General features: G+C 41.7%; 1 protein-coding gene across 8 annotated transcripts in view; it reads right to left on the minus strand.

Annotated features, from left to right (window-relative positions):
* The window catches only part of CTNND2 (catenin delta 2), a 1,245,479-nt gene that overhangs the window by 535,651 nt on the left and 687,657 nt on the right, over positions 1-22,171 (minus strand). For all 8 annotated transcript variants that reach the window (XM_050937394.1, XM_050937393.1, XM_050937390.1 and 5 more), the window contains 2 exons: positions 9,687-9,721; positions 9,092-9,208 (listed from right to left, as the gene is read on the minus strand). In XM_050937394.1, the coding sequence (XP_050793351.1) occupies positions 9,092-9,208; positions 9,687-9,721 (152 nt within the window). The remainder of the gene's footprint in view (positions 1-9,091; positions 9,209-9,686; positions 9,722-22,171) is intronic.

Consider the following 22,171-nt stretch of genomic DNA (forward strand, 5'->3'; position numbering starts at 1 on the left):
CTCCCAGCTGCTGATTCTGGGGCCTCTTCCTGCAAGGAGAGGTGAAGCAGCCTTTAACATCCTCAAGGTGAAACTGCAAGCACATGCATGTAGCTTTCCCAAAGCTGGCAGCAATCCAGCTGAGTTAACATGTAGGAGCACACTTCTGAAAGTCACTCCCCAGGTGACCATAATCAATCTCTTCTCAAATACTTGTATGAGTAATTTCAGGATATATGTTTGTCTATTTGGCTAACCATCCCTAGTTAATTACCTTCACCCCATCCAGGTATTAAGACATTGAATTCTTCTTGCACTCTTTCATGACATTATACAATGCTGCCTCTGCTTACATCCTACCACTCCACTCCCATGCCATCTAGTCCTCCTCTTCTTTATTTTTTATTTATTCTAAGACTTAATCCCCCTTCCTTATTATTGTACCTGCTGTCATTATTTCACATTTGTTCTGTTTAAAATGTAAACACTGAGGGACGGACAATTTCTTTTTCTTTTTTTATTTCTGTACAGTACCAGTAATAAGCAAAATCTCCACAAGTTACACACATGCATGAAGGTCACACTACTGATATTATGGAATAGTTGTAGTATCTATTTGTTCAAAATGATTATTTCACTTTTTCTGGATTTAATATATAGTACCAGATAATATCTGAAAAATTAATTTACAATTCTCTAACCAGCTATGTTTTGGATTAAAAAGCAAATGGTTAAACTCTAATAATTTTGATTTCTTCGGTGTCTAAAGAGAATGGTGATAGGAAATCCACAGATTTATTTACAGGCTGTCAGATTCAACAGATCAAGATTAATGAAGGGTGAGCCTCTAAAGGTTTGGTTTGAATAAGATTCCCAAGTTTCTCTGAACTACTTCCCTTTAGACTCCAAAATGAAAAACTCTCATGAAATTGCTGGTCCTGGAGTCCCATGAGAATAGTCTCACTCGTGATGTTTTTCTTTAACCAGTAGAAAGGGGAGATGTGAAAGAGCGTGTTTGGGGGGGGGGGGGAAATTATCATAGAATCACAGAAGATCAGGGTCGGAAGAGACCTCAGGTCATCTAGTCCAACCCCCTGCTCAAAGCAGGACCAAGCCCAAACTAAATCATCCCAAAGTATTTAACCAAAGTATTTCAAATTTTAACTAAGATTTGGGTTGTTTCTGGAACTGAACTAATTTGCTCATCCCTAATTGATCCTCCATATTCCTAGATGATTAAAAACAATTATTTACAGCAACTGGTTTACTGAGATGTTGTAATCCCACTGTAGGTGCACATGTGCCTCATGTGAGTCTTTTGTAAGGCAGCATCCTTGTGCTCCCATAGAAGTGCATAAACGGCAGAGTGATCCTGACCCTCCCTCAGTTCCCTTGCAATTCAAAAACCATCTTAGCTGAAGACTCTAAAAGTGGGGATCGAGGGCAGGTTGTGGGATCCACACTGACTACAGTATTTTGAAGAACCACAGTTATTTAAGGCTAAGTAACTGTTCTTTCTTCTTCGAGTGTGTGCCTGTGTCAGTGAATGGCAAGCTGTGTACCCTCTGTATGGTGGGAAGGAGATATTGATCTGTGACAGTCAAACAGAGACAGATGTACCAGTGTCCTGAATTTTGTATCAGACCTAGCTACCACGTCCAGGGCACAATGACTTATGTGTTCTTGTGGAGAAAGATAGGCACACCAAACTGCTACATGGTGTGTGGGGCTCTCCTAGAAAGAAGGCAACTGCCATGACTATCTTTCAGATAAATTAGATCATCACAGGACTGGCAGCGCTTGGAACCTGCAGGTTTTGAATCTACCATGGTGAAAAGCCCTGTTCATGATCTGTCAGTATTCAGTTCATATATGTCAAAATGATCATGATTGTCGAATATCAGCAGATCAGAAGAGTTTTGAGAGATCGAGCTCGAGCTACAAACAAGTGGGTTGGACACTTGCTAGCTTCAGTCTTGCTGCCATGGCTGGTGAGAGAGATCTGAAGGAGGGTTGCGGCTTCCTTGTCCTTTAACCACCATACAGAAATATGAGGAGAGAATGGGTGCATGTACACCCATGTAGCAGACGCTGCTATTCAAAAGACTGAGCTTCTGCGCATGTGCACCTACAGTGGCATTCACAGTGACACATACGCAAACAAGAACATATGGTTTTCATTAGAGCAGGATGCGTGTACACCATGGGTAAACTCCTATGTGTGTGCCAAGGATGACTCAATTGGATTATCCTGGTATTCACAGCAGGGGATTACATGGAAATAATTACAACCAGTCAATAGACTGTTGGTTCCAATGGCATCAAATGTGATCTCATCTAGCCTCTCAGACATCTGACACACCAGATTTTACACGTGAGTTGATCTACAATGTAAATAAAGTCTTTTTATTATAGACCATTTTGAGTACCTTCAGATTAAATTTCTGAGATAGGAAGAAAATAATAAAGGTTGAACAGAGAATACTTTTCAAAACTGGAATGTCTGCGTTAGTAGGGATTTTACTCTCAATAATTCCCTCACACAGGACAGAGATAATCTTTATAATAAGATATTAATATCAAATATTGACAGAATGAAGACACTGTGGAGTTTAGATCTTGGTATATCCCTTCAATCTGAGGGCTAGAAAGGTGGGTCAAGTGAAAACCATATCCGTGTGTGTTAGAAAACAATAATTGCACATAATTTTATATCATATAAATATAATTTCACACGTGGTGCATACATACACAAAACCAGTTACATACCTGTTCTATAACTATCATTCTTCAAGTTATGTTGCACCTGTCCATTCCACTTTAGGTGTTTGCATGCCACTGCACCTGAGTCAGAGAATTTTTCCTACAGTGGTATCCATCCAGGTGACGCCTGTGCCCTTCACGCACTTGTAAAATTTAGAGAGAACATAAAGGGGAAGAGTACCCCCGCTTCTCTGTTCCTTCTCACACTATAAACATGTAAAGACTCCAGTGTAGAGGGGAAGTAAGGCGGGTCATGAAATGGACATGTTGTTGCACATCCTAAAAACAACAATTACGGAACAGGAACATAATTGCTTTTTCTTCTTTGAGTGCTTGACATGTCCATTCCATTTTAGACCACTCTCACACAGCTCCACATGGAGGAAGGTATCAGCATGTACCTGCTCTAATGTAACACAACTCTTCCAAACTCAGCTTCATATCTGGAGGCTTGGGATACAACATAATGTGTAGTGAATGTGTGGACTAAAAGCTAGCCTTGCAGATGTCTATAACAGGAGCTTGACCCAGGAAAGCTGTTGAAGCCACTTGAGCTCTTGCAGAAGGGGAAGAGGAATGTTAACGTTATCATAGGTGATTTTGCCAGGTGGCCCATCCTGCTGCTCTCTTGGGCCCTATTCCTTGCTCTCCTCTCATTCCAATCAAAGATTAGCTGCTGGGGTACTGGGAAGGGCGGGAACATATTCACCCCATCAGGTTGAGGAGAGAGGCAGAAACTGGAATTCTTCATGCCTTAGCCTTGGGAGAGGAGAACAGGAGGAGCTAATGAGGGGGCAGGAGCTGCTGCAGAGCTGGTAGGAAGCAGCTGCTGCCTAGCTAGCTCTGAGCACATAGGACTGACTGCTGTAGGTGCATACCAATGCTGTTTTTTCAAAAGGCAAGCAGAAGGGAGCGTTCCCTACTTACATGTGCTGAGAGACTAATCGGCTATCTACTGATTGGCTGCAGAAATACTACTACTAACTACTTACTGTGGTATGTAACCTATGTTCAAATCACCCTCTATACCAGATGACTGGAGGATAGCTAATGTGACTCTAATTTTTAAAAAGGCTCCAGAGGCGATTCCGGCAATTACAAGCCATTAAACCTAACTTCCGTACCCAGGCAAAATGGTTCAAACTATAGTCAAGAAGAGAATTATCAGACAGATAGATGAATGCTATTTGTCAAGGAAGAGTCAACATGGCTTTTATAAAGGGAAATCATACCTCACCCATCTATTTAAATCTCTGAGGGGGTCAACAAATGTGGAGATGGGTGATCCAGTGGATATATGTACTTAGACTTTCAGAAAGCCTTTGACAAGGTCCCTCATCAAAGGCTCTTAAGCAAAGTAAGCAGTCATGGGATAACAGGGATGTCATAGATCAGTAGCTAGTTAAAAGACAGGAAACAAAGGGTAGGAATAAATGCTCAGTTTTCAGAATGGAGAGAGGTGTCCTCCAGGGGTCTGTACTAGGACCAATACCATTCAACATATTCATAAATGATCTGGAAAAAGAGGTAAGCAGTGACATGGCAAAATTTGCAGATGATACAAAACTACTCGATAGTTAAATCCAAAGCAGATTACGAAGAGTTACAAAGCGATCTCACAAAAGTGAGTGACTGGGCAACAAAATGGCAATTGAAATTCAGTGTTGATAAATGAAAACTAACGTACATTGGGAAACACAATCTCAACTATACCTACAAAATGATGGGATCTATATTAGCTTTTACCACTCAATAAACAGATCTTGGAGTCATTGTGGATAACTCTCTGAAAACATCCACTCAATGTGTAGCAGCAGACAAAAAAGCTAACAAAATGTTACGCACCATTAAGAAAGGGATAGATAATAAGATAGAAAATATCATAATGCCCCTATATAAATCCATGGTAAATCCACATCTTGAATACTGTGTGCAGATCTGGTCACCCCATCCAGGACTGGCGCTAGGGGTTTTAGTGCCCTAGGCACACGGCAATTTCGCCGCCCCGCGCCCTGGTCCTGCGGCTCTGGTGGAGCTGCTGCAGTGGTGTCTGCAGGAGGTCCACCGGAGCCGCGGGAGCAGCCAATCATCCACAGGCACGACTGTGGCAGCTCCACCGGAGCCGCGGACCAGCGGACCCTCCGCAGGCACAACTGCGGCAGCTCCACTGGAGCTGCGGACCAGTGGACCCTCCGCAGGCACGACTGCGGCAGCTCCACTGGAGCTGCCTGCCGCCCCTCCGGCAAAATGCCGCCCACCAATAATCCTGGTGCCATAGGCAATTGCCTAGGCCGCCTAAATGGAAGCGCCGGCCCTGACCCCATCTCAAAAAAAGATACATTATAACTGTAAACAGTACAGAGAAGGGCTACAAAAATGATTAAGAGTGTAGAATAGATTCCATATGAGGAGACATTAAGAAAACTGGGACTTTACAGTTTGGAAAAGAGACAACTAAGAGGGGATATGATAGAGGTCTATACAATCTTGCATGGTGTGGAGAAAGTGAATACAGAAATGTTATTTGCTTCTTCACATAACACAAGAACTAGGGGTCACACAATGCACAATCCACCTATAGAACTTATTGCCAGGTGATGCTGTGAAGGCCCAAACTATAACGGGGTTTAAAAATGAATTAGATAAGTCCATGGAGAATAGGTCCATCAAAGACTATTAGCCAATATGGTCAGGGAGGCAACCCTATGCTCCGAATGTCCCCAACCTCTACTTATCAGAAGCTTGGAGTGGATGACAGGTAATGGATCACTTGATTATTGCCTATTGTGTTAATTTCCTCTGAAGCACCTGGGATTGACCACTGCTGGAAGACAGGATACAGAGCTAGACTGACCATTGGTCTGACTCAGTATGGTAATTCTTATGTTCTTATGCCCTTCCTCAGCTCCATAGGAGGATCTGATACACCTTAGTCTATAGATCAATCCTGTAGGGTTGGTAGGTTATATCTGATCTGGGTTGATGTGAGATTGTGGCGATGGATTTATATCAATGTGAAAGATAGGAAGGGTGATCTCATGGCTAAGGAACTGGACTTGAGCTCAGGAGATATGGGTTCAGGTCTCTGCTACTTCACAGCCTTTCTGAGTAACTACAGGCAACTCCATTAATCTCTCTGTATCTGAGTTCTCCAGCTGCAAAAAATAAGTGTATCATTATGTGCCTACCTCACAGGGATGTTGTCGAATTAAATCCATAAATACTCAGGAGGCATTCAGACACTACTGAGATGGGGTCATTTTAGTACCCAGACAGATCAATTTGGTGAACTGGCTTCTTTACTCAGAAACCTGGCACTGACCTTTCCCATTCTGCATTACCAATTTGCAAACCAGTCTGTCAGCAGTTACATCAACTGTGCAGACTTGTGTGAGAAAGATTTCTGTTCAGTTAGAAAATCCACAAATACCAAGATACATCCATAACTTTTAGAGGAGTGTGGAATAGAGACAACAAAGTCAATGCACAAGACACCAGTGTGAGAGCTTGAGACAGTGTCCACCAACAAAGTGTCAAGCTGGACTGTGAAAGAGACCAGTGATTGCTCCTGTGCAGGATGACTGTCAATTATTACATTTTCAACAACTACTTTACTACATAATGACAAACTGATCCAAAGACTAGCACTGAAACAGAGAAAACATTTTTGCTGGACTCAGCTAAATATTGGTTTATTGAGGTGGGTGGGCATGGGGAGATGGGTGTTGGGACAGGAACGGCCCTCTGATCTGCACGCTCTTGTTCCAGGCACATCACAGTAGAGGAACTCCCAAGAGTAACAACACTGTTCTGAATCTGCCAGTCTTTATACCTTACATATATCCAATGGATTCCCTCCTTACAACAGCCTGGGAACTTTTAAAAAATAAATGATCACTGCACTCCAATACTTCAGTCAAATAGTTATCCAGACTCACCATCAGCAAAAGGTAAATACCAGAACACCACAGTCAATTACTTATACAGCTACTACCCCTCATGATTCCCCTTTCATGTTGTGATATCCATATCCCCTTAGCCATTTTTTCCATGGCTTACATTTGTTAGTACACAGGTACCACATGTGAAGTGATCTTTGGGATTTAGGGAGTCTATTACAATAGCTGCCTGCTATGTAGCTGCTTCTCACAACAGCTTCAGAGGGAAGCAGGGAATGTGTAAAGCTGTATTATAAAGGCTGTTCAAAACACAGACATACTAATCCCTCCCCGAGGAACAGCCACCGATAGACTGGATTGTTCTACTGGATACACTCAGGTCAGAGGAGCCTCTGATATAGCAAATTCAAAAATCTGGCCTGACCAAAAAACATGGACTGCTAAGGCACCTCAGACATATCTTCATTCAGGGTCTTTAGTGAATTCTAGACATACATATTTTTCATTATAAAGGTTGTGAAGTCAAGTACTAAAAAGTTAGGAAATGCCAGAATTAAGGTTGCTTGTGCAACCTTAATTGGCCTCCATGTATGTATGCATTTTGATTTCGTTTTTAATTACATGATCACCTACTATTTTTCTACAACATCCCTGCCTCATTCAGTGCACAGGATGGATGGTTTAATATTTAATATTTAGTTTTATCTTCATTGTTCAATACACTGACCTAGGCCTTATTTACTGCACACTAACCCAGCTCTGAATACAGAATTATTAATTTCTTCATGGGCTTTTCTATGGTGCTCATCACTACAATATCTGAGTGCTGCACAAACATTAATTAGTTTATTTTCACAACAGCCCTGTGAGACAAGGGATTGTTATTATCCTAATTTTACAAATGGGGAACCGAGGCATAGAGAGATTAAGGTCAAAAGTATCCATTAATTTGGAGTACCCAATTTGAGACACCTAGGATCTGATTTTTCAGATTAGCTAGCATTATATAGCACTTAATATGCACAGTTGCCACTGACTTCAGTCATAGCTGTGAGAGTACAGCACCTGCAGATCAGACTCCAAGCTCTCAAGTCAGACATCCAGAAAATGAGGAACACACAATTACTGACCAAATGTGAAAAGTCTGGTTTAAGTGATTTTGCTCAGCATCGCACAGAAACTCTGACACAGAGGCAGGGATAGAATCCAATTTTCCAGACAGCATTCAGTTACTTTAAACATGAGACCTTCATTTCTCTTCCTGCTGTCCCTGGCCTCATTCACTAAACACCTTCCAGCTTCTGCAATAACTGAACCTGGAGTCCTACACCCTCCTGCATTCCCCAACCCTGATTCATCCCCAGAGCAAGCCCAGCCTGTGCACTGGGGCCTGTGGAAAAATAGTATGTTATGTAATTAAAGACTGTATAATAATGTATATGCACAAGGGGAATAAATTAAGGCTAACTTCCTGACCTCTGTGTTCGTCATCCCAGTCAAGTTTTCCTAACCTAGCTGGTCCCAGTCAGACTTCTCATCCCTATCAAAGTCTCATTGCCCAGCAAGATCTGATCTCACACTGCCAGTCTCAGTGTTCCCCCTCAAACTGCTAGTCCCACTCTCCAATTAGTCCCTGTTCCCCACTTCTGGCTTCTCAGTCAATCTGTGTCTTTCTCCAACTGGGGAGACTGCCCCCAGTGTTTCCAAAGTGGTTGAGGGCAGGCCTGAACCATAACTAATTTGCAAGCAGCTGGTTATGGCAAAGGACCCAGCTACCCCACTGCATAGGTCTGAAAATATAGTTTGACCATTCAGCACCCAGCCCACCTCTTTTGATAGATGCCCCAAGGTGCTCCGGGGCTTTTGACAAGTCCAGCCATCTCCTTTGAAATCTGTCAGGATGCCCATTACCTGCTCTCACTCATATTGAGGGCCATTTCTTGGGTTGCTTGGAGTCATGTAATCTTTTGCAAATTTTAGCTTTATTGAGTAGTTCATAGCTGTGTGGTGAAACAGTGACACCAGACATTATGATGGTTTGCCCAATTAGAATACAATTTATTTTGGTGCCTTTGCATACTGTAATCCTATAGGTTACAAGTCTTCTAGTATGACACTGAAATCTTTAAATATGACCTTCTTGGATGTCACAGCTATACAATATGAAGGGATATATTCCTTAAAGTAACAGTTATCAAACTATCTGCTTTTTGTCCATAGCTTCTGAAGTGCTTGGAAGCTCTTTACAGATTGTAATCCACATAAGGAAGTGGGTAATAAGCATATTTACAGATAATTTCATTTATATTGCTTGCTGCCAGTGTTGACAGATGAAATGAGAAAACCATTATGACACAATGTACTTTCATCTTAAAAGCATAAAGTACTCCGAATAATGGTTCTGGATTCTGGGTCTCCAGACAAAGAAAGGCAAGTTCCTGGAAACTTACTTTCACTAGTTGAGTAGTCCTGTGGATCAAGTATTCCTGATTCCTGCAGTGATCTAATACAGGAGTCCACCAGCTCAAGACCAGTTGTGAGCTCATCCTCTATATCCTTCTGACCATCTGTAATAAAAAATTATAAAAAATGTTAAAGAATATAAAGAAAATATAAAAGATTAAAAACAATGACATGGAACCAATTAAAATTCACAACTAGTCAAGGGAATGGTAACTTTTAAGGTTTAATTTTCAAAGGAGGCAGGCCCAGAAAAATGCACCTATATCCATACTTTCAAACACCATCCTTTAAAAGTATGGTGTTTGCTATCGATAAGCATATTGAAAAAATCAGGTTTAATTACTGAGATTTTTTCACACTGATCACAATCAGAAACTTTGTACATGACACTCTCCTGTTCTACAACCATCTGTGTCAACACTAATTACTGCCACTTCTCTATGGCGATAATTAATAAACAATTTTAATGCAGGCTAGAACATAAAATCCATGATTCTTCTAATTCTTTGTTCCATTTTGGATAAGATAGACATTACTGGGGAAATATACGTAGATACAGAATTCATCGAAGATATACTTTACCTTGCGTTTGCCAATGAAACTGCTCTTCTGTTGAACTGTAAAAAAAAATTAAGTAGAAATTAGAAAAGAAACAAATCTTGGGTAACTTATACAAACCCCCTAAATTTTAGAAAAAACTCAGTAGTACAGCACTACCACTCAGATTTAAACGTACTCTGTATAATGAAGCTGATCAAAGAATGCTAAACAATAACTTTCAAGTCAAATATAAAATGTGTTAATTTCCTATAAATATTTTAAATATTGATAATTTGGACAGCATTGAAATAAAAAAAAGTTCTGATCAATTATTGACATATAAAAGATTTAATTATAAATTGTGTCCTATCATTTTAAATAATTGTATTAAAACAAAAACAAACTTTCAAAAGACAGCGCTTCTGCCTTGTAATGTTTAAAAAACCTCCTCTATAACTGCTCTCTCTGTACTCCCTCCCTTCATTTTTATAAGAGGAAAAGGTTGCTTTAAGAAATGAAGGCGTGTCTTTGAAAAGATATATTTTATTTTATTTATGGATTATGGTCCTGATCCTGCACTTATGCACATACTTAACTTTACTCAGCTGTGGAATTTCAATGAAGTCAATAGAACTGTGTATGTGAGTAAAGCCAAGCACACAGATAAGTGTTTGTGGCATGAGAGCCTAAGAATGGAGTATCTTGTAATTTTAAGAGCATTAGAAACATTTAGGAAGCGTGAAGTTTGAACCAAGACTAGAACAATCATGTGCAATTCAGCTGGAATTTTCAGGACCTGCAGTTATCATTCTTTTCCCTGCATAACTCCAGGTGAAATCAATGGAAGTTTTTTGGTGTTGATCAGCCACAGGGATTTAGCTCTGTTTAGTGTTGATGTTTAAAATCAATCAAGCTAGAAATGGTGATCACCATTTAGATTATACAGGAATGATGGAAATTCATGAGGATATATACTAGATAGCATAGGTATATTTTCTGCTGTGGAAGAAAACATGGTACTTAAGGTAAATTGATTAATAATATGTACAATAAGTGCACTTCACTACTATGCATGATCTTTCTATTCCTCCTTTACATGTCAAGAACTGTCAGAAAAGGGTACAGTCACTCATGCATCGTTATGGTAATTCATAGATTCCAAGACCGGAAGGGACCATAGTGATCAACATGTTTGACCCGCTGTATAATACAGGCCATAGAACATCAGTATATCTTTTAGAAAAGCATCCAGTCTTGATTTAAAAAATGTTCAGTGATGGAGAATCCACCACAAACCTTGATGAATTGTTCCTAATTACATAGGTGTAAAGAGTCAACTACAATAGTCACAATTAAAAAATTTTCTTGTACCTTTATACACATGGGCAGGATATTACTAGCTTGAATATCTATTTCTACACTTATAATGGGGAATAGGATATTATCAGTTGTACCTGCCCATAAAAAATAAAAAAAATGAAAACTTTTTAGCTGTTACCATTATAGATCTATTTATTTGTTCATGTGAGGTTATGAATATATACTTTTTAATGAGAACATAGATTTTAGTCCTTGAATCTTTTTCCCTGTGCAAAAAAGTGCTAGGTAAATTTCTGAATGCCTTGGATGCAAATTTTTATATCTATGTCCAGAGAGCAAGCATATAAGGAAATTAAATTCAGGACCTTCCTTTTGAAGGCATTATGCTTTTTATGGGAAAAATACTTGGGTTAGGTATTAGCTTTATGTGACAGTGACAAAACACAAGACTGAAAACTGTCTAACATATTTATTTAAATAATTTTAAATATGTTTATTAAATCCTACCTGATGTTTGAAGTTTATAAATAATACATTAAAAATCATAGATTTCTGTTTTCATTTCCAAACACATGTAGACATCTAACATCTATGACTTAGGGCATGTCTATCTGAAGAGTTAGTGCATGGCAAACTAGACTGTGAATCTATAGCACACTAATGTACCATGCACAACTGTCCATGTGGACCCTGATGCAGTGCACTAAAAGTTCTACACTATGGAATTTTTTTTCAGTGCATGGCAGCAGGATTCACACAGTTAGTGCATGTCACACTGTAGCACTGTAGATTTACATCCCAGCCTGCAACAAATTAACATATTGTTATTATTAAGCACTTAATATTAATCTAGTACAGAGGATATTCATGCCTTGAGGAATTGGCAATGTAATGCAGACCTAGGGATAGGAACATGCTGAATAGGTGCCAAAATGCCTTTCATTGTTAGGAAACAAGATGGCATCTGGCCCATTTAGTCATGGTCAGAGTTAATATTTTCTAAAATCGTCGCCAATTTGGATTACTCAGTTTTTGGTAGCCCAACCTGAAACACTTTGGGCCTGATTTTCAGGAGTGCCAAACATCCACAACTCCAATGATGTCAATGGGAACTGTGAGTGCTTGCCACTTCCGAAAACTAGCCCTAAAGTATTTCAATGTACCAAAACCTGAGTTATCCAAAATAATTACTATCAGCTGCAGCCTAATTTGAAATGAGCTAGTGGTCTTGGTCCATTTTCCACTGGACAGATGTTCACTTAATGACCATCATCATAACTGTTATTAAATAGCTAGATGGCAGTCTCAGGTCAGGGAATGAATTGGTGTGAAGCTCGCAATAACTTCTCCGCCAAATTGGTGGGCAGAGGAAGCATGCATACAACGAAATATGTAGATAAATAGTGGTTTCTGTGGCTTCCAATCTGGCAGCTTTCATGAACGCTAAATTCACAAGAAACTTTTACAAATATTAAGTAAAAGGAAAAAAAGAAAAGAAAAGGAAAATATTGGCTTGGTCTACCTAATATTTTTAAATTAAACGTTGAAAAAAAACTCATTTCATTTACCTATCTTTGATTTGTACAACACAGAACCATTCTTCTGTGCCAAGCATAAAATAATCAAAAATGAGAGGTCAAAGAAAGTATAACATTTGTGAGAAATTATGAAAATGTTGCATTTTCCAGTTATGTGCAGGTTTCTCTTCATAAACACTGGAACTTTCACATGTCAAGTAGCAGATTTAATGACAAATGTCTCTCATCATAATGACATAATTTGATGAATTTGTTAAAAGCTTATGCATCATTACAAAGGATACTAATCTATTCTCAGTTTGTGGGGGGGGAACATGCAGCACCACTTTTTTCTAGTTAAAGAATATACTATTTAGATTTTTTATACAGTAAATTCTAATTTCATTGCACATTACTGGCCATTTCTTAGTTACTAGTCAAGACTCCAATCCTACAATTGGATGCATTCATGCTTACCCAGACAAAATCTGATGCAATTTTTAAATTGACAAATTAAAATAAAGCATCCTGTAAAGAGTATGTTCTGGCTTTTCTTTATTTATTTTTAAAATTCCTTAAGAAAATATAAGTTTTCCTGCCCCTGTGCTTAAAGGAATCTTTTCATCAAAGGATAAATTTACCAACATAGACATCCACCCTCCAATGAGTTCCACAAGTGAAAAGGTCTGCCTGACTAAATACAGACCAGTGAAAGTGACTATACACACACGGTGTCAAATGCAAAAAGTAAACATACTTTTTTTCTCTCTCTTTCTTGCTAAGATCTTTCAGTTATAGTTATCGTAGAGTGGCACTGCAACCTGTGTGCCAGTTGCTGCTGCAGGTTGAGTTTTTTAATTTGTTTTATACATTAGTTTTCATTTTATTTCATGTTATTTCACATTTTCAAAACAAAGAAGTAAAACAAACAAAACACTGGGCTGTAATTATGATTCATTTGCTACAACCGATGCCACTGCCATTTAATATTATTTCTATTTCAAGTTATTCTATTGCATACAAGACAGCCAGTCTATTTTATTATATTAATATGAGATGAAAAAAATCAAACATTGCCATTTCAGTAGACAAGAATGTAATTTGTATTTAGTGCACATTTATATGTTCTCTTTTTGGTAGAAGATTGTCTTTGTGGCATTGCTTCAGGCAAGTATCTGAAGAATAGGAGCACAAATGTTCAAAAGTGACTAGTGATTTGGGGTGTCAATTTTTGAATGTTCATCTTGACACACCTTTAGAATGACCTGACTTTTAGAAAAGAATGGTTACTTACCTGTTCTGTAACTGCTCTTCTTCGAGGTGTATTGCACATGTCTGTTACACTTTGGGCCTGTGCACACCCAGTGCACCGAATCCAGACAGTTCTTCTCCAAATCAGTGCCCAATAGGGCGATGCATGCACTCTCTGGATCAGGGCTGGCTCCAGGCCCCAGTGCACCAAGCGCGTGCTTGGGGCGGCAGGCCGCAGGGGGGCGCTCTGCTGGTTGCCAGGAGGGCAGCAGGCGGCTCCGGGGGACCTCTCGCAGGTGTGCCTGCGGAAGGTCTGCTGGTCCTGCGGCTCCGGTGAAGTATCCGCAGGCACGCCTGCGGGAGGTCCACCGGAGCCGCGGGACCGGCGAGTGGCAGAGCGCCCCCCCGCAGCGTGCCGCTGTGCTTGGGACGGCGAAATTGCTAGAGCCGGCCCTGCTCTGGATGCTAGTGCTCTCAGATGAAGGTATAAGGTCAGAGATGCCCTGGTCCCCTTTCACTTCCTTCACACCAGAATCCAGGAAGTATAGACTCCAGTGCAGAGAGAATCGGTTGTGGAATGGACAGAAGGATGGACATAAGGATGGGTTGTGGAATGGACATGTGCAACACTTCTCAAAGAACAACTGCTGGAGAGTACGTAAGTAACGGTTCTTTTTTCTTCTGTCAACTCCCCTTTAAGTGACTCACAAGGAGTTTGGAAAGGAGAGCTTTGTAGTCCACTGAGCAAAGGTTGCAACATCACTCTCCCAAATTTGGCATCAGCTCTCAAAGCTCAAGAGATAGCATAATGACTAATGAATATAGGTACTTATGAGCAAGCTGCCACTCTGCAAATGTCATTGATGAGCACATGACCCAAGAATGCAGCTGATGCTGCTTGTGATCTTCTAGAATGTGCTGAAACCCTTTCTGGTCAAGAAAACGTAGTGATGCCATAGCACAGAGATATGCAAGATGAGATCCAGAATGATATTCTCTGCAAAGAGACAGGATGTCCTTCATCCTCTCAGAGAAGGAAACAAATAGCTGAGGGGACATTCTAAACTATTTAGTCTTGCCCAAGAACAAGGCTAATCCCTTGCAAATGTCCAAAGTATGGAACCTCTCCTCATTTCTATGAGAGTGAAGTTTGGAAGAAAGATTGTTAAATAGAAAGACTAGTTAAGATGTAAATCCAAAACCACCTTAGTCAGAAATTTAGAATGGAGTCATAAATAAACCTTGTCTTTAAAAAAGATCATAAACGAGGGAGGAGGGTGGTCTGCAACAATGCTCAAAATTCTCCTACTCTCCTGGCTGAGGTAATAGCTACCAAGAATGTTACCATCAAGGAGAGATGCAATAAAGAACCAGTAGCGATATGGCAAAAGGCACACCTACTAATGGTGGCAAGACCAAGTTTAAGTCACAAGGGAGTGTAGGATTTCTCACAGGTGGAAAAAGCCAGCCTAATCCCTTTAGATATTACACAGTCATTGAGTTAGAAAATACAGTTTTTCCCTTTATAAGAGGATGGAAAGCAGAAATGATCACCAAGCATACCCTCAAGGGCCATATGGGAAGTAATTTCTCCTTTGGGTGAAGTAAATAGTCCAGTATAAACTGAATGGAAATTTGCACTGTTGCAATCATATAGAGAAACATCTTCATTTCATCATGTAATACCTTGTAGTGGGGTGGTCACCCGCTCCTGCCTTAGAAAGCTTAAAATAGCCTGGGGAGACGGCTGTGGCAGGGAAGGAAAAGTGGGGCTGATTGAGGAAAACAGCTTCAGCTGGGGGCCATGCCCCAATCAGGCCAAGGCTGCCTTAATGAGGGCCCAGCTGGCCCTTATAAGAGGGCTGGGGCCAGAAGCCAGAGACAGAGACTCTCTCTAGCATTGAGAGGGAGGGACCTGGCTGCAGGAAGCTCAGAAAAGGTACCTGGGGTGGAGCAGTGCTGGGGAAGGGCAGAGGGAGCTGGGGAGCTCCAGCCTAGCAAAGCCCCAGGCTGCAGGCCTAGTTAAAGGCCTACAAAAGAGTACTGGGGCTGCAGATGGGCAGCCCAGAGATAGGCAAAGGCAGCAGGTCCTAACCTCCTTGCCTATGATGAGTAGCTTTTACACTGCAGTCTGCCCCAGGGAGCAGGGTCTAGATGGTGACTGGCAGTAGCCCACGACTGAGGCAAGGTGAGGATAGAGGGCTGGGGGTTCCCCTGGATGGGAGACCCTGAGACTACAAGGGTATTACCAGGGGGAAGCACCCCAAAGACAAGGAGCACTGGGTTCTGGGAGGGACATGGGGGCCCAGCGGCAGCGAGACATCGGCCTGCAGAGGGCACTTCAAGCCTGGAAAAAAAGCTAATTCCCAGGACTGTGACACACCCTAAGAGAGGGTTTTCTACTATTTAATGGTATGTCTGAACCTCTGTGGAACACTTAGTCTTTTGAGGTGTCAACCACTGAGAATGCAAGCTGTTAGAGTAAGGATGGGAGGGTGAGATACAGCATCTGATCATGGTTCTGTGAACTTACATGGGTGACTTCAGACAGTGTTATTAGGTCACTAATGAAGACATCAGGAGGTCTGAGAACAAATGCAGCCTCAGCCAGGCTGATGTTATAAGTATTACTACACATGATCCTGCCTGAGCTTGCATAATGTTTGGAATCAAGAGTACAGCAACTTGTCTTTCCATGACAGAAGGAATGCATCTGAGACAGATCCTGGGCTGTTCAGTCACATAGCAAACCAATCTCTGATATTCCCCAAGTGAAGATGGATTTGATCACCTCTGTCTGAAGGGACCATTCCTGACTCATGCTGCATTGTAAGGATTCATGGATTTCAACCCTGGTTTACAGAGCCTGGATTAGTTTATGTTCCCACAGTGCCACTGGGAGACCATACAGAGCCACAGCCAGGGAGCACTGTGGAGAGTAAGTGCTGCAGGAAGTACCACCCAAGGGAGCCAGTACCCTGTGGTCCTCTGATTGGCCAAGCACCCTATTTAACCCACCGTTGCCCCAAGAAGTTGTCTGGGCAACAGCACAGACTTTGGCCTGCTGCAACTCGTTTCCCAGTCTCCAATCCCAGCTTGTCTCTGACCCTTAGTCTTGCCTTCTGATTCTAGCCTGGTACTACCTCTGATCTCTGGTCTCTGACCCTGGCCTGTCTCTGACCCCGACTCTCGCTTACTGAACCTGGGTTCTTGTGATTTCTTTGACTCCTGCTCAGTGAGTACCATTCTGGACATGCAGACCCCAACCCAGCTGTGACTTAGCGTCTTACTTACATGAATGCCCTGCTGGGCTGATCCACCAGATGGTTCTGAATGCCTGGGAAAGGCTTTGAGGTTCATGGCATTTTTGAGGCAAACAATTCTAGAGATCTATGGCTTCTTGACAAAGGCAATCTAACCTGGCCCATCCCTGTCTGTTCAAGTAGAACATAACAACCATGTTGCTCATGACTACCTGTGCACAATATAGCCTTTGATTTGCAGAAGGTGAATGTGACATGCCAGGTGAATCATTCAAAGTTCTCAAATATTTATGCAGAGAGAAAATTATTGATCCAACCAAAGTCCCTGTCTCTGGAGGGGCCCCAGGTGAGCTCCCCATCCTAGAAATGAGTCATCCAGGACCAGAGTCATGGAGGTCAAAGTCAGAGAAATTGGGATCCTTTCTCATACATTGGCAGGGTCCATACACAATCTAGAGATGACAAGACACTTGCAGGTACATGAGTCAGCAAGTCCAGTGGATGATGAGAAGGACAGTATATAAACTTCAGCCATTCTTGTATGCCTCTGACATGAAGTCTGGAATGCCATGTCATGTATGTGCAAGTTGTCGTGTCCTAGAACTCTCAAGCAATTCCTTAGTGTTGTACAAGGATGGACCTTGAGATCTTTGCACAGATCCAATAGTCCTAAAATCTGTCCTCAGATAAATATGGTCTCGCACAACTGGAGTTGAGAATTGTTCCTATAAATTCAATCCTCTGCACCAAATACATCACTTACTTGTCCTTGTTGGTCAGTAGGCCCAGAGAATGAAAAAGGCACTGAATCTTCTCAATGCTGACCTCTGTTTGATGACCAGATCACCCTCATACCAACTAGTTGGGACACTGGTCCGTCTGAGATATGCAGTGACCGCTGCCATGGAATTTGTGAAGACAGACCGAAGGGAAAGACTGGGAACTGATAATGCATATTCACCAAAATAAACCTTTAAAGCAACCTGTGGCTTGCTTGGATCGCCACATAAAAGTTGTGTCCTTTCACTCAAGGGATCAGTTTCTGGCATCTAAGGACCCAATAATGGAGACTAGGGTGATCACACAAAACCGTATCTTTTTATCTATTTGTTCAAATTTTGCAGATCCAGAATGTCTCTAAGGCCTCCCTTGGACTTTCGGATGAGAAAATATTGGGAATAAAATCTCTTGCCCTGATGCTGAGGAAGTATCTCTTCCATGGCCCCTACATGTAAAATTGATGCCATTTCTTAAATGAGGACAGTTTCATGAGGTTGATCTCTGAAAAGGGACAGGAAAGGGGTGGGGTGTTGTGAGGATAGCAACAAACTACCGGGTATAACCCAATCCCAGTGTGCTTAGCATCCAATCATCAATTGTCATTTGGGTTCAAGCACCTAGGAGGTGGGCCATTCTGTTGCCAAAGGAAGGGGCAGGTAATAATAGATACCAACATGGTGGTTCGCTGGCCTTAACTATGGTGCTAGATAGACTGCTTAGTTGCTGTGGGCTGTCTCAACACGCCTGAAGCAGGAGTAGGAAGCAGTGGTCACCTTCTTTGGTATTTATGATGCTTCTTCAGGTGCTCAGACTGTTTTATAGAGTAAAAAGGATATCTCTTCTGAATTTGAAGATGAAATTGCTTCTTCTTAGGAGATGGTTATAAACGCCTAGAAATTTAAGGGCTGCCCTAGAGTGTGGTGTTTTTCTTTTTTCTTTAGCATTTCATCCATTTTCCCAGTAAACAAAAGAAACTCGTCAAACAGACTGTCTTCAGTCATCTGCTGGACCTCCACTGGTATCCCAGACAATTGCCGCCAAGAGGAGCAGTGCATTGTAATTGTGGTTGCCATTACTTGTGCTACAGAGTCTGCATTATTCAAAGCCATCTGAAGGGCCTGGACACCAGACAACACTCACTAAGCCAGGCTTCATACACTTCTTTCGCCTTGTTTGGTAGATTGTCTATGAATTTAGACATATTGTCCCAAATAGAAAAATCATATCTGACTACAAGATCCTCATTGTTTGCAATTCTAAATTATAACCCTAAGGCCAAACAAACTTTTCTACCACTTTTTTATGATCATCGTCATCTTTGGGGGTACACATGGAATGCCCTTGTCTAGAACTTTTTGTTGACTGCAGCCACCACCAAAGACCCTGAGGTGGTGTGTGAATAAAAGTAGTATCTCCTCCCCATTCTCTTAGCCATAAGTGGAATATATGAAGGTGTTTGCCAGAATATTTTTGTGGACTCTTTGATGGCTTCATAAATTGGTAGAACCACTCTACCAGGGTCTGAGATGTGTATGGTATCCACTAATTTATGTGGATTTTCCTGCGCTGTTTTCACCTCTATACATAAAAAATTATCCACACTTTTTAACAGTTCCTGGTAGGTCATACAATCACCAGGAACCAGTCATGATGATTCTGACATTTGCCTGAGCAAAGGACAATGATGTGTTGAACGGCGATTGTATGGTTTGTCATGCACAGGTGGATGCATTATATCATAGTCAGATGGGTTTGGTATAGTCAGTATCATGTCCAGCACCTGATTGGTACCAAGGTTAGTCCAGGGATCAGCACTGGGCATCTTATGCTGCCTAATGTAAATATGGTAAAGAGACTGGACCCTATATGGGGATATATGATGTAGGGTGTGCTGAGCGTGAATGCACTGTCATTTTTCTATGGAGTGGAGGTAGCCCTCCCTCTGAGAAAGTGAGAGAAGATGGCCTCTCTCCTCAGAGGGAGGGGGAATGACAATTGAAGGGGAAGAGGGCAAAGGTGTAGGGACAGAGGTATGTGGGGTGGGGAGACTGAAAGAGAGAGAAGGGGGGAAAAGGGGAGGGAGAAAGGTTGACTATAGGGACAGGATGGGGAGGGAAGCCAGAGGGACAGAGAGATGGAGAGGGTGACCAGAGGAGTGCTGGAGGAGGGCAGCCAGAGGGACAGAGAGATGGAGAGGGTGATCAGAGGAATGCTGGAGGAGGGCAGTCAGAGGGACAGAGGAAAACCAAGTCTGAGAGAGACTGCAAGTCGGTGAAGAGATAGAGGTTGAGCAGCACAGACAGACATGTGGAAGAGGGCTCCTTTACTTTAAGGCTGGCTGGTCAACTCAGTCCATCTTTAGTGGCATGTTTCTGAGCATCTGTTCCTGTTTGTTCCTGAGTGTCAGCTCTGGGCATGTCTTGTCATTGATTCATTTGGTCCCAGAGATCTGGAACAGGGGACCAAAAGTCCTTAAGATCCCATGGGTCTGGTCTAATGTATGCCCCCATCAAGCAAGCATCACTGGAATCAAGTCCATCCCTTCAGGAAGTCATGAGCGGCACTTGAGGCTCAAAGACTGACTTGGGCATTACACAGTACCCAGTAAGCAATCTAGGGAAAGAAGAAACTTGAACTACAAAAAAAAATCTATAAGATAATAGGCTGTGCATACAGAGATAGATACAGATATATATTTTTATGTAAAGGTTTATATTTAGTTAAGTACACTTAATAGTAAGTGATAGTGTGTGTGCATGTACATATACATTTTCAAACCATTATACTTTTTTATTATATATACTATTCATGTATTTAATGCTATTGATGGTAGGTGGAATCCAGTCCCATTTGTTCTGGTTTAAATAAAATTCCCATTATATTTTTTTTGTATTTTTGACAACCAGTGGTATTATCTTTGGTACTGTTAAATAACCTTTTATCACTGTAACATCCACCCAGCTCTCACCTGCTGGGTAAATTATATCACCTCAGTGACAGACCATTACTAAATCTTGGTCAGTGGTTTCTGAATGGGGTGACCCTCAGATATATTTCAAATTATACACAATAACCCTACTCCGAGAGGTCTGTTTACACCTGGAAGTGACTGGAATAGACACCAGAAATGCTGTTCAAGATGCGAGAGGCATGCCTCAGGGATTCCAATATAGCCATTGATAAGGCACCAGATCCCAGTAAAAAGCATCCTATAATATTCTGTCTATAGTTCTGCTTCTGTAAGACTGTCAGTGCCAAGATCATGATCTCCATGAGGATGGTGAACGTGAACCTCATGATCTTATAAAAAATCTGTACATATAAGATCTTACCTCCAACTCCAAAGAGGGGTAGGAGTAATCTGATGGCCACAGAGGTGCAGTCCTGGGTCGGTTTAAGGGATCAGAGATTTGGACCACTTTCCGGTGCTAGTACCGGGGAAACATTGGGGGCTTACCCAATGACAGTATCACACACGTGCTCTGGAGGGGCATCAAAGACCTCTTAGGAGTTATCAGTACCATCGACTGTTGCATCAAAATTGGTGATGAGTGAGCCACAGCTGTAGACAGAGAGAGTACCAGTCCTTGCACTGAGGAAGCAAAAGAGTGATGAAATATCTACCTTGTCCTTGTCCTCTACATAAGCTTGTAGTGTCATCAGTACCAAGAGTGTCAGATGGATAGCAGCATGCAAGGAAAAACTTGAGGGTCTGGCAGGCCCAGGCAATGGAGTTAGTCTAAAAAAATTAAAAAGCTGGTGCCTTAGTCAATGACTCTTCACTGAGAGTCAAAGTAGTAACAGTGGTATCAAGGACTGCCTAACCTCAGTATCAGATTTACTCCTGGAAGATTCTGCAGGAGATCAAGCCTTCTTTGAAGAAGACTTCCTAAGCTTTGAAGACTGTGCTGTGTCAGATGAAGTCTGCCTTTTCAATGGTACTGGGGAGGGAAAATGATGCCTTTTTCTGGGATTCTCCTTATGAAGGGAATCTGCAGTGACTGGAGATGCACTCCTGGATGGAGTGGTATTCACACAGCAGTGAACCAAACAGCTGTGCTCCAATAAGGGGCATAGCACAGACTGAATAAGGAAGCACTGGAGCCTTACCTCTCTGGACTTCTGGGTTCTTTGTTTGAAAACACTGCAGATATGGCACTTATCCCTGATGTGACCCTCCCCCAGGCACTTTAGGCAGTGGGAATGAGGATCATAACTGACATAGATTTTCTAAAACCAGATTAGAGTTTAAATCCCAAGGATTTATGCTTGGGAAAACCCTGGTGCCAGGCATTGAGGATGCAAAGAACAAATTAAAAAAAAGAAGAAGTAAAAATAGAAAAATTACACACAAGTACCACTCAAGTATACACTATAACTGACACTCAAAACTAAT

The sequence above is a fragment of the Gopherus flavomarginatus genome, chromosome 2, assembly GCF_025201925.1.
Source record: "Gopherus flavomarginatus isolate rGopFla2 chromosome 2, rGopFla2.mat.asm, whole genome shotgun sequence".
NCBI lineage: Eukaryota > Metazoa > Chordata > Testudines > Testudinidae > Gopherus > Gopherus flavomarginatus.